General features: G+C 35.6%; 1 protein-coding gene across 4 annotated transcripts in view; it reads right to left on the bottom strand.

The window, feature by feature from the left end:
• Nucleotides 1–12961, bottom strand: part of Kmt2e (lysine methyltransferase 2E (inactive)) — a 96110-nt gene that overhangs the window by 46723 nt on the left and 36426 nt on the right. For all 4 annotated transcript variants that reach the window (XM_047561610.1, XM_047561608.1, XM_047561607.1 and 1 more), the window contains one exon: nucleotides 224–338. In XM_047561610.1, the coding sequence (XP_047417566.1) occupies nucleotides 224–338 (115 nt within the window). The remainder of the gene's footprint in view (nucleotides 1–223; nucleotides 339–12961) is intronic.

The following is a 12961-nucleotide window of genomic DNA, read 5'->3' as shown; positions in this document are numbered from 1 at the left end:
GGGAAAGAAATGTAACAAAGTTCTAATAACATAAATTGCAAAATAATAATAATGAAATCTTTAGGAACGTTCCTCTTATAAAACATAATTATATACCTAATTGTTTAGGTAATATGAAACAAATGTGCCTTTAAAATATTCCATTTTAAGCATAATACCACACCATCTTCTTTCAATCCCTAAATTTTAGAAATATCCTTCCAGAGAAATGTTTGACACTTACCGCATAGGGCAAACCAATGTAACTGTGTGAATGATGTGAGCTGCTGGTATATAACTGGTGGGGATAGCTGTTGGATTTCTCAACTACCACAGGGCTAGCTTCTACGGATTCTGGTCTGGGGAAAGAAAGTTTCATTAATGAGAATCCCATGTTTTTTTTTTTCCTTGTTTGAATCAGTTTTAAATGATAACTACTTAAAACATTGGCAATACAAATAAAACGTCTATAAAGTAGGTAGATATCCTGTGGATAAGATACAACCTATATATATATATTCTGTGTCATAACAAAACTTTTAAGTACAATAAATTTCCTACTTCAAGTTCAAATATGGTTTTCTTTCCCATCATTAAAGTTTACTAAAGCTGGGCACAGTGACACCTGCCTCTAATTCCAGCTACTCAGGAGGATTACAAGTTCAAAGCCAGTCTTAGCAACTTAGTACAGCCTTAAGCAATTTAGTGAGACCCTATCTCAAAATAAAAAATTTGGCCAGGCCTGTCTTCTCACATTTGTAATCTCTCTCAGCAAGTGGACTCCAGAGGCTGAGGCCAGCCTCAGCTACTTAGTGAGGCCATAAGAAAGATAGCAAAACCCTGTCTCAAAAATAAAATGTAAAAAGAGCTGGAGATGTGGGTCAGTGGTAAAGTGCTCCTGGGTTAAATCCCTGATACCAAAAAAGAAATAAAGTTTTTAAAAATTGAAAAAAAGGGTGGGGGCAGGGTTGGGGATGCGGCTCCATGATTAAGCACACTTGGGTTCAACCCCCAGTATCTTCTGCCTCCCAGAAAAAAAATTACTAGAGACCAAACATCATCATTATTATACTACTGGCAGTTAGGTGCAGTGGTACACACCTATAATCCCAGCTATTCAGGCATCTGAGGCAAACAGATCTCAAGTTCAAGGCCAGCCTGGGCAACTTACTGTCTCAAAATAAAAAATAAAAAGGGCTGGGGATATAGCTGAGTGGTAAAGTGACCCTGGGTACTAAAAAAAAAAAGAAAAAAATCTCTCACACAGAGTAACACTGGGAAAAACTAAGCACATGGGTGGAGAGAAGTGGTGGGAATAATTTAAGCATTACTAAGAATGTGCTAAATCTATACAGCCCTTGACCCAAATGTGAAGTAGATGTTTCAATATGCTCAAGACTGTGTGCATATGTTGAGTGTGCTGAGACAGAACAGAGCATTGGAAATGTCAGGAAGTTAGGAAACAGGAAACCTCACAATGAACCAGGATTTATATCAGAAAAAACATGAGCAGCAGCCTATAGTAGATGGATTTGTAGTTTTGTCTTGGTAACACTTAAGTGATAGTGACTAATCAACTACTGATAAAACTGGGAGAAACAACTCACCAACTGTTGTTTATTTGTAAGCTCCCTGCTCTAGTATTTCACATACATCACTTTCCCATCTTCATTACTCATGCCAAATCTCCTAAGCCCTACTCTGGCTAATTTCTGCTGATGAATGTGCTAGTTAAACCTACATCTGAAATTAATCTCTCCCCATATATATTACACAAACTGCTTCTGCGTCCATGTTTTACAATACCATGTCTACTACTTGACATTATTTTTTCAAGACAATCCTTATCCTATTTCTTATTCATGACTGTTCCTTAGAACTCAGTACTATTTGCACTATTTATAGCTTCAGACTTAATGGTCACAAGATCAACAGCATAAAAAAGAATTTGTACAGTCCACCGTTTAATATACTGTTTCTGCTTCACAAAGTTTCAGTTTAGATCTAAGTAGCTGCTGTTGTGACACCCAGTGTGCCAGAAAGAAGCACAAACTGAGGTCATTAAATGGTAGAGATTATAAAAAGAACTCTCCAATATGTTCTGAATACATTTTTTTTTTCTTGTGGTGCTGGGCATGCAAGGCAAACATTCTACCAACTGAGCTATTATCTCCAGTCCCTGGAATATGTTTTTAGACTAATATTACTCTAATATCTACACTGTTGAATCTGCTATTTAGCTTCGAAATTAATACTTGTTCATCATTATGAATTTTTATTTCTTAATTTTTGTAGTGGGGATTGAACCCAGGGACGCTTTATCACACACCTACATCCCTAGTTCTTTAAATTTTTATTTTGAGACAGGGTCTTAGCTAAATGGCTTAGGGCCTCAAATTGCTAAGGCTGGACAGGACTGGAACTTGATAGCATCCTGTGTAAGCCTTCCCAGTTGCTAAGATTACTGGTGTGGGACACTATTCCTAACTACTGCTATGAAATTTAAATATAGAAGTACATAAGAAGACTAACTGACCCCTAAACATTTCCTTGTTGATACTGCCACGTATCCTCCTCTAAATATTTCTATCCATAAATACCACTATGTAATTTGTTTTTTGAAAACTATGAATGTATTATATTCACAACTTGCTTTAAATGACAATATGTATCTACCTACCTTATTCTTGGTAATAACTGCTTATTTCATGATATGAATATACCATAACAACAAATTTCCCCCCCTTTTTTTTTATCTTTTTTCTTTTTTTTTTTTTTGGTGGTGCTGGGAATTGAACCCAGGGCCTTGTGCTTGCAAGGTAAGCACTCTACCGACTGAGCTATCTCCCCAGCCCCACAACAAATTTCTTAGTAAATTATTTCCATTTCTTACAATTAAAAGTATCACTGAAGGGACTGGAAGATAGCTCAGTTGGTAAAGTGCTTGCCTCACAAGCACGAGGCCCTGGGTTCAATCTCCAGCACCACCAAAAAAAAAAAAAAAAAAAAAAAAAGTATTGCAATTGTACACCTCCTTCATATATCTCTTCTGTATATGTAGTATTTACACAATATGAATCCCTAGGGGAACAAATGTTGAATAAAAAAGAGTAAATGCACATAAAACTGACACACATTGTCAAACTGCCCTTGATTGCTTTACAATATTGAGTCCTTTAGTTGGGCATGGTGGTGCTTGCCTGTAATCCCAGCTACACAGAAGGTTTAGGCAAGAGAATCACAGCCTGGCAATTTATTGAGACATTATCTCAAAATAAAATAAAAAGGGCTGGGAAGCCGTATACGGTGGGACATGCCTATAATCCCACCAACTCAGGAGGCAGGATTCAAAAACACCCTCAGCAACTTAGTGAGACTTTGTCTCAAACATACATACATACATAAATAGGGCTGAGGATGTGGCTCAATGGTTAAGCGCCATGGGGTTTAATCCCTGGTACCAAAAAAAAAAAAGGGGGCGGGGCTGGGGATGTAGCTCAGTGATGGAGAGCTTGCCTAGTATGTGTGGAGTTTCTTGGTTCAACTCCTAGCACCACAAAAAGGCAAATTACATAGAAGTAAGTGGAGTTTTAGCAATGATGCCATGTATATAAAGTAACTTTTCAGACACAGATTTTTTCAGGGGCAGGGTATGTGTGTATACCAGGGACTGAACCTAGGGGCACTACATCTCTGAGCCACATCCTCAGTCCATTTTTTGTTTGTTTATTTGTTTTAATTTTGAGAGAGGATCTCACTAAATTGCTGAGACTGGCTTTGAACTCATGATCTTCCTGCCTCAGACTCCCCAGTAGTTGGGATTACAGGGATGCACCACCACGCCTGGCTAGACCACAGGTATTATAAAAAAGACATGTAAGACATTCTCATAGTGTTTCTGACCTTAGGGGTAGAAGCAGGGGCAGCAAAAATAAAAGGGTACATAAAAATTATCATACAAAGCAAAAACAGGGTAAAATGCCACAAGATAGATACAGGTAAATATTTAACAAAACTCTTTCCTCTTTGATATGAGTTTTTGATCCTTATTTAACTTTCTACTTCTGTTTCTCAAAAAACCTGATTCACTAATTTACAATATAGTTGCTAGACTTTGGTAAATTGTTTCTGGACTAAAAGAAGTATTCCTACATAATATGAGGATATCACAGATTCGAACGTCTCTAAGATGCAATAAAAATAAAGATCATCATGAGTTTCACTGAGGTGAGAACATTTCTGAAAGATACACAGAACTTTGACCAGATATATGTTCTATTGAAAAAAGTTCCATAAAGACTGTAGTAACGGAGAAAGGCAATATCCATACATATGCAAAGAGATAGGAAAACATGGCAGGTAGAATCTTCAAAGAGTATGGTGAGGTCAGTTAGACTTCAGAGCAGTTTCTCAAAATTAGGTAACATACAAACTGCCTATAATAGAGGGGAGCTGGGGATTTGGTTCAGTGGCAGAGCATTTGCTGGCATGCATGAGGCCCTGGGTTTGACCACCAGCACAGCAGGGAAAAAAGGGGGTGAGGGTTGGTTGGAGATTTGAATTTAGAATAGCATTACTATGTCATTAGATGATCTGTGTACTATCCACACAGAAAACAAATTTAAGCACGAGTACTGAAATCTCACAGCAGTATTAGCTATAAAGTTATTGTCATTCAGAATAATTACAAATTTTCCAAGCTTGAAATTAAAATAACACATTTTTTAAACCTCAACAAGTTCACCAAGCCCCTAGGAGCCTAAATTCATAAAACCCAGTTTTTTAGCACGGATTAAACAAACATTGAAGGCCTAATGTTTACAATGGATTGTGACAGATATAAAGATAGAGACATTCTCTGCCTTCAAGGAATTTTTAATAATAGATTTTTCATTTTTCATTTTAATAATACATTTTTCTCAAGAAATTGATTTATATATAAGGCAAACAAGTATACCAATGATTTCCATGGCACCATCAAATGTATACACAGGGGCCTTCATGACAGTAGTCACATATTAATGATTAATGATGTAGCTCACTGGTAAGCAAGCAGCCTAGCATGTACAAGGCCCTGGGTTTGATCCCCAGCACATTCAGAGGAAAAAAAATTAAAAGTTTTAAAGAATGATGAAACTCAATAAACAGAGAAATAAAAATAATGAAGAAAATATTCCAGACAGAAGGCACACATGCAATAAGACAGAAGACACATTTAAGCATGTTAATCTAAGCATGATCATCTCTTTAGTAGCACAATTACCTAGAGTACAAGTTAAAACTTTTTTATAATTCAACTTAAATGAATCAAAATTTTAAAAGATCAGGCTCAAGAAATCTCCATTTTAATAAGCACTTTAAATTTTATGTTCACTGAAGTTTAGGAAACACAAACCTAAAAGCTAAAATTCAGAACAGATGACTGGAAGTGGGCTAAAGAAGCTAGAAATTAGTCAATAGGTCAAAGACTCTTATATAAATTTAACTACATAAATATTTTCCATATATTTAACTATATCTAGAAAAGTGCACATTTAATACTTCACTTAAATATGTGATTTAAAATTTCCTAGTAAAAGTACCATCACTTAAAAGAAAGTAGGTTAATAAAACTTGTTTTTTCCAAATTTTATTTTGAAACAGAGTCTTGCTAAATTGCCTAGGCTGGCCTTGAATTCCTGCTCCTCCTGTCTCAGTCTTCCAAATAATCCCAAGTAATTATAGGTGTGTGGCACCATACCTAGTGTTAAAATTTTTTATACAGTAGAATTTAATATCCTCCCTCCTACATTCTGCCCTAATGTGTCCTATCATGGTCAGTACACAGTAACTCAGATAAGTATGCAATAAATTTCAACCTCCCTTTAGGGACTATTTTAATTCTGCTAGTTTCCTAACTCCATCAAATATTTTTCAGCTTCCCAAAATAGGTACTGAGAATTGCTAATTTTAGCAAGCCACCAGGTTATAAAATATTTCTAGCTTTAGTTCTTTCTCTTACCTTTTTTTTTTTTTTTTTTTTTTGGTGCTGGGGATTGAATCCAGGGATGCTTAACCACTGAGCCACATCTCCATCCCTTTTTATTTTGAGATAGGGTCTTAGGGCCTCGCTAAATTGCTGAGGCTGGCTTTGAACTTGCCACCACACCCAGCAAGTTCTTTCTCTTCTTAGCAAGTAAAACAGAATTAGACAAGACATGAATATTCAACATTCATTCTTTCTAGGGATGTATGTATCTCAATGGTGAACATTTGCCTCGCATGAGCAAGACCCCGGATTCAATCCTTAGCACTGAAAAAACAAAAACAACAAAAACTAATGAACTTCAGGGTTAACCATAAGACCTTCAAGCAATATGATTATAGCTCAATTACTATATGTTGACAGTCATGAAGCTTTTATTTTAGTAAACAGATAAAAGAAGCTATGAAATATGATTATTTCAGAGAAGTATTTCAGGTACTGCTTCATATAACAATGATGAGGAAAGGCCTCACAGGGAGGTGATACTGGAGTTTTCAATAAAACTGTGAAAAGAACAAAAAAGAATGATACAAGCAAAGGGAATAGCAAGTACAAAGAACCTGAGGTAGGAGCAAATTTATAATGATCCAAAGAAAAAGATACCAAAAAAAAAAAAAAAAAAAAAGGAAGAAAAACAAAATCCACATGGGAGTACTGATAGCCCAAGAGAAAAACTGAGAAGAAAATGGTAAGTAGGAATTTATGAGCCATAAGCAGCTAAAATTTCAAGAGAAACAAAGCCACTGCAAGATTTTTAAATGGAAGAAATATATGATCTGATTTATACTTCAGAAGAATCATATAAACTTTAATATCGAGAATTAATTACACAAACACAAGAAGCCTTCTGTACCCCACTGTCTAGTCAAGAGATGAATGACAAAAAACTGGACTCAGTGGCATATGTCTGTAGTCTCAGCTACTCAGGAGGCAGGAGGATTGAGTCAAAGAGTTTAGGGGCAACCTGGGCAACATGGTGGGGTGAGAGGGGGAGAAAGACAAAGGTTCATACTTCGACACAACAGGAGAAACTGAGAGAAGTGTAGTGATTCAGAATGTATTTTGGAGGGGTACACAGGACTGACCAGGGAATTAGACGTGGAAAATAAGGAAGTGACACCTGAGAATTTTAACTTAAGCAACTAGGTAGGATAAGGAGCCATTGAGAAAACAAGATAAGCCCAAACAACAACAAAAAGCAGACATGGAGGCAGATCATCAGGAATTCCAAATGAAACTGTCAATCTGAAACTTGAAGAGTATGACAGGAAATAAAATACCAGCATAAAGATGGTATTTAAAACAAGGTAATAACAAATAAGTTTTTAAAAGGGGGAGAAGATTGAAATTGTCACTGAAACATTTACAAACTGTCATTTTGACTGCCATGTCAAGTGCTCTGAAAGTTTGATTTTGCATTTGAGGTTGTCAGACTAGGGATACTCAATTAGAATAGCCTGTGCAAATATTCCAAAATGTGCTGCCCAAAAAGCCTGAAATCTGAAACATTTCTGGTCTCAAGCATTTTGGATAAGGAGCACTAAACTTATACTTACGTAAGCCAGTGGAATCAGAGAAAAATGGTATTACTTATTAGAAACCTTATCAGGGGTGGGATTGTGGTTCAGTGTAGAGCGCTTGCCTCACATGTGTAAGGCACTGGTTCAAATCTCAGCACCACATATAAATAAATGAATAAAATAAAGGTCCATCAACAACTAAAACAAAAAAATTCTTTTTAAAAAAAGAAACCTTAGCAGGATTCACTTTCTCTGAACAAGAAGTAGGTAAGAGGCCAGGTTATAGCTCAGAAGGAGGGTGCTTGCCAGCATGTGTAATGCACTGGGTTCAATCCTCAGCACCACATAAAAATAAACAAATAAAGATATTATGTCCATCTACAACTAAAAATACTTAAAAAAAAAAAAAAAAACAAACCAAGACTCCTGAACCCAATTGAGTCTGCTGCTCTTCATTTTGTAAATGAAGTCTTACTAGAACACAGCCACGTTCATTCATTCACATTCATTGTCTACTTTTCCAGCTACAACAGCAGATCTGAGCAGAAACCCTATGGTTGCAAGTCCTTAAATTTTGCTGTCTGGTCCTTTACTAAAAACTTTTGCTGATTCCTACACTAAACTTAATTTTAAAAAATAATTTGGGAAGTAAAAAAGCAATTCCTAGAACACACTTGTACTTTAAAAAAAAAAAAAAAAATCAGGTACCAAATTAAGTTTAAAAATAAGAATGCATGGGGGAGCTGGCCACAGTGGTATACACCTATAATTCTAGCAACTTAGGAGGCTGAGGTGGGAAGATCACAAGTTCAAGGCCAGCCTCTGCAATTTAGCGAGGCTCTAAGCAACTTAGTGAGACCTGGTATTTAAAAAAAAAAAAAAAAAAAAAATCTGAAAGGACTGGGCCTTTGGTAAAGCACCCCTGGATTCAATCCCCAGTACAAAAAAAAAAAAAAGAATACAGAGAGGAAGGAACTCAGATATAAAATTCAGTATTAAATGTCATGTTGAGTTGGGTATTGTGGTGCACACCTGTAATCCCAGTAACCTGGGATAATGCAGGAAGATAGCAAATTTGAAACCAGCTTGGGTGATTCAGCAAGACCCTGTTTCAACATAAAAAATAAAAAGGGGCTGAGAGAGGTAGCTCAGTGGTAAATTGCCTCCGAGTTCAATTCCTATTACTAATAAGCAGAAGGTGGAGGAAGTTATATGCTGACATAGGCTAAATTTTAAAAACTCTACCCTGCTAATTAATCAAATTTAAATATCACAATAAGGAGTTTTTAAAAAAACAATACTTAATACTATATTTGGCTAAATAAAATATCATGGAACTTCTTGGCATTAAAAAAGAATTTTACACAAATACCTACTATTGCTTCTGAAACAATATTTACATTTCATTTTCCTCTTCATGAGAGAACAAGTGATTATCAAGCTCTTAGAAGTATCTATGGGAGAAAAGGGGCAAAAGTGCTCAAAGTGCTCTGAGTCCCTCACTTCCACATCAATTACTCTGATATTTTGTTTCTGCAGAAGTAATTTAATAGTACAGGCAGTAAATTTAACCCACAACTGACATTTAGTATTGGTACAGTGAGAAAATGCATAATATGGATCTAAAAGAGACATGGGGGGCTGGTGTTGTGGCTCAGTGGTGGAGCACTTGCCTAGCATGTGTGAGGCACTGGGTTTGATTCTCAGCACCGCATATAAACAAACAAAATAAAGGCCTATTGACAACTAAAAATCATTTAAAAAAATAAACAAGGGATATTACATTGTTCTAATACTTTATAATCTGTGACTTCAGAGGAATTACTTAACCCTTTTTACCATTTATTTTCACATCTGTGCAATGAAATAATATTTGAATCATGCTACAAAATAAAATGCAACAAGGTAAAACACTTACCTGGCACAGAGATGTTCAACAAATTTTAATTCTTTCTTCCCTTACTATTAAGTTGAACAGTATGAAATTACTATGGATATTAGACCAATTTTGATTTACAAAAATGGCATTCATGGCTGGGCGGTGTGGCACATGTCTGTAATCCCAGTGACTCAGAAGGCTGAAGCAGGAGGATCGCAAGTTCAAGGCCAGCCTCAGCAACTTATCGAGACCCTGTCTCAAAATAAAATGAAAAAGGGCTGGGGGTGTAGCTCAGTGGCAGAGCATCCTTGGGTTCAATCCACACTAACACCAAAAAGGGAAGGGTGATAATTCATACAGTTCAACTTAATACTGTAAGTATCAACAATGCAGAAAAGAATAATCACAGGATAGAAAGGCCTGTTTCCAAGGCTGGCCCTTCATAGGTATTTAGGAAATTGGCTGGTAAACAGTTCCTTACACTGGGGTGGGAGTGGGGGGCAGTAGGGGAGACAAAACCCAACTTTCCTTAAATGACAAGGGTGCATTACTATATCTAAAATGTTTGTACAAAAATATGACTTATGTTGAGTACATGCTTTACTTCTGGGAGTGTGGACTTTTGGTACATACGAGGTCGATGGAGCCTACAAGTCAGTCTCCAGTGGACAACATTTCATGTGTGTTGTCACAATTCATTGCTGAAGGAATTAAGTGTATTCTATGTAACTCAATGGGGAAATGTCTGTTTTTAGGGATTTCACCCCATATGCCTTTCTTTCTTTGATTACTTGTAGTCTTTTGTTGTAAAGAGTAAAATTCATGCTGAGTTTTGTGAGTCTCTCTAGTAAATCACTGAACATGGGAGGGGTCTTAGAACACCTAATGTGTCAACTTTTAAAATACAACTATTTCTACCCCAATTTTGTTTAACTGCACTGTATATGGCCCTAATGTCTCAGAATACATTATATAAAATTTATAACATTTTACATACTATTATAATGTGATGCCCTCAAGACTTAAATTCTAAAAATCTACTTTCTCCTACAGTAAATGTCCCAAACTGCCACTATATTTATTTCTTCCAAATAGAAACAAACTTTCAGGAATGCAATCTAGCAACATGTATCAGTAGACTTAAGAAGATCTTATACTCCATTTGACCTAGTAATTCAAGATCACATTTATTCTAAGTAAATCATTCAAGATATGCATTAAAATTTTTATATGAATTGTTATTTTCACTTGAACAACTTACATATTCTAAAAGGGACTCATCAAGTTTTGAGGTATCCTATATTGGACTACCAAGAACTAATTCAAACAAGAGTCTGAATGTTAATACAAAAAACCTATTTCAAGTCCAGCACAGTGGTGCATACCTGTAATCCCAGAAACTCAGGAAGCTGAAGCAGAAATAATGCCAATTCAAGGATAACTTCAGCAACTTAGCAAGATCCTGTCTCTCAAAACCAAACTTTAAAAAATGAAAGGTGGATTGGGGGGTGTAGCTCAGAGGTAGAATGTTCCTAGGTTCATCCCCCAGTACAAACCAAAACTAAAACAAAACAAAATAATACTCAAGAAAACCAACACATTCCAAATTTATTGTTAAGGGAAAATTATACTGTAACATAGTCAATAAGATCCCACTCTTATTACCCTGTGTACTTATAAATACAAAGAAAAAAAATCTAGTGGGCATATACCAAAATGTCATCTGTGATTATCATCTCTGGATAGATAGATTATGGATATTTACTTCTTTAGGGAATATGCACAATGACTATGTTCTATATATATTTTTATAAGGTTAAGGGTTGGGAATTTAAATCAGTGGTAAGAGCCCTTGCCTAGTAAGCAAAGTCCTGGGTTCGATCCCAGTATCATAAATACTTTATGTAAACTTTCAAAAAATACATCAAACATTGACACAAGGCAGGTAAGAAAAAACTGTTCTTGCATTTGTGTTGGGTACAACACAACTATAAAGGACTTCTAGCTCTCAAATCCTTTCAAATAGGAAAGGATAATATTCTTTCTATAGAAGGTGCACTAGGAATACGGAGATAAAGTTTCTGTTGTAGAGAAACTCACAGTCTAGTGGGGAATGAAAGTTAAACTTCACTGTGTGAGAGAGAAAAGAAATCCAATTTTGAGAGGAAATATAGAAGAGAAAAGCAATCTAGATAGAACAATTGGCATGAACAAGGGGAAGACCTGCAAAAAGGTTTATTAATGATAAGCATTTTGAAATAGCTCAAGTGTAAAATGAACCTATGTATGCCAACATATACTTAAAAGAAGTAAGAGGCTAAAAAGGGTAATTACAATATATACAAAAAGTCTTTATACACCATTAGGAAGAATTTGAATTTACATTTAAAGGCAGTAGAGAAATCAGTGACATAAAAGTAAAAAAACTAAATCACATTTGTTTTTAGAAAGACCATGATTTGTTCATGTTGTTACCACTGGATGAAAAATAACACAAGACGGCTTTTTTTGGTGTGAATTTTTTGAAGAGGACAAAAAGGGAAAGAAGAGAAAATGAGTATAGTAATGATTTTAATGAGTTTATACTACTCAAGAGATCTAGTAATACAGAGGGTTGTATGGACAGAGCACAAGAGACAGATTAAGAATGAGACAGACATCATGAACACTAAAAGTTATAGAAGTGAATGAAATCTCCAGTACAATTTACAAAGAAATAACAGTACACATGGGCTGGGGCTGAGTGGTAGAGCGCTTGTCTAGCACGTGTGAGGCACTGGGCTCGATTTTCAGCACTGCATATAAATAAATGAATAAAATAAAGGTTCATCAATAACTAAAAAAATATTTTTTAAAAAAGAAAGAAATTTAAGTACACAAATACTTAGGAAAAAGGAAAAGAAGGATTTAAAAAAGAAGTCATAAAGAGAACCAAATGAAAAAGTTTGGCAGTTCCTCAAAATGTTAAATATGGAATTACCTTACGACCCAGTAATACTACTCCTAGGTAAACAGAAAGTCTCTTGATTTATGATGGTTCAACTTATGATTTTCAACATGTGATCACAGAGAAAGCAATATATATGCAGTAAAAACTGTAACTGGAACTCTGAATTTTTATATTTTCCCAGGGTAGCTTGATTGGGCAGTAGCAACAAGGCACAGCTCTCAGTCAGTCATGCAATCACATGTAATAACCAATATTCTACAGTGTTTTGGGTGCTAAGCTCTCTTAAAGATTAGGTTTATCTGGGGCTAGAAGTGTGGCTCAGTGGTAGAGCACATGAAGCACTGGGTTTGATCCTCAGCACCACATAAAAATGAATAAATAAAATCAAGGTATTGTGTTCATCTACAAAAAAATATAAAAAAAGATTAGGTGTATCAAATGCATTTTCAACTTGAAATATTTCAACTTAACACTGGCTGACTGGAATTTAACCCAACTGTAAATTAAGAAACATCCTGTATATCCCCAACGAACTGAAACAGGAAGTGAAGAAGATATTTGCACACCAATGTTAAAAGCAGTATAATTCACAAAAGTCAAAAGATGGG

The sequence above is a fragment of the Sciurus carolinensis genome, chromosome 8 (genome assembly GCF_902686445.1).
Source record: "Sciurus carolinensis chromosome 8, mSciCar1.2, whole genome shotgun sequence".
In the NCBI taxonomy this organism is placed as follows: domain Eukaryota; kingdom Metazoa; phylum Chordata; class Mammalia; order Rodentia; family Sciuridae; genus Sciurus; species Sciurus carolinensis.
The sequence above is the reverse complement of the archived record's forward strand: the minus strand, read 5'-3'. Positions and strand labels throughout refer to the sequence as shown.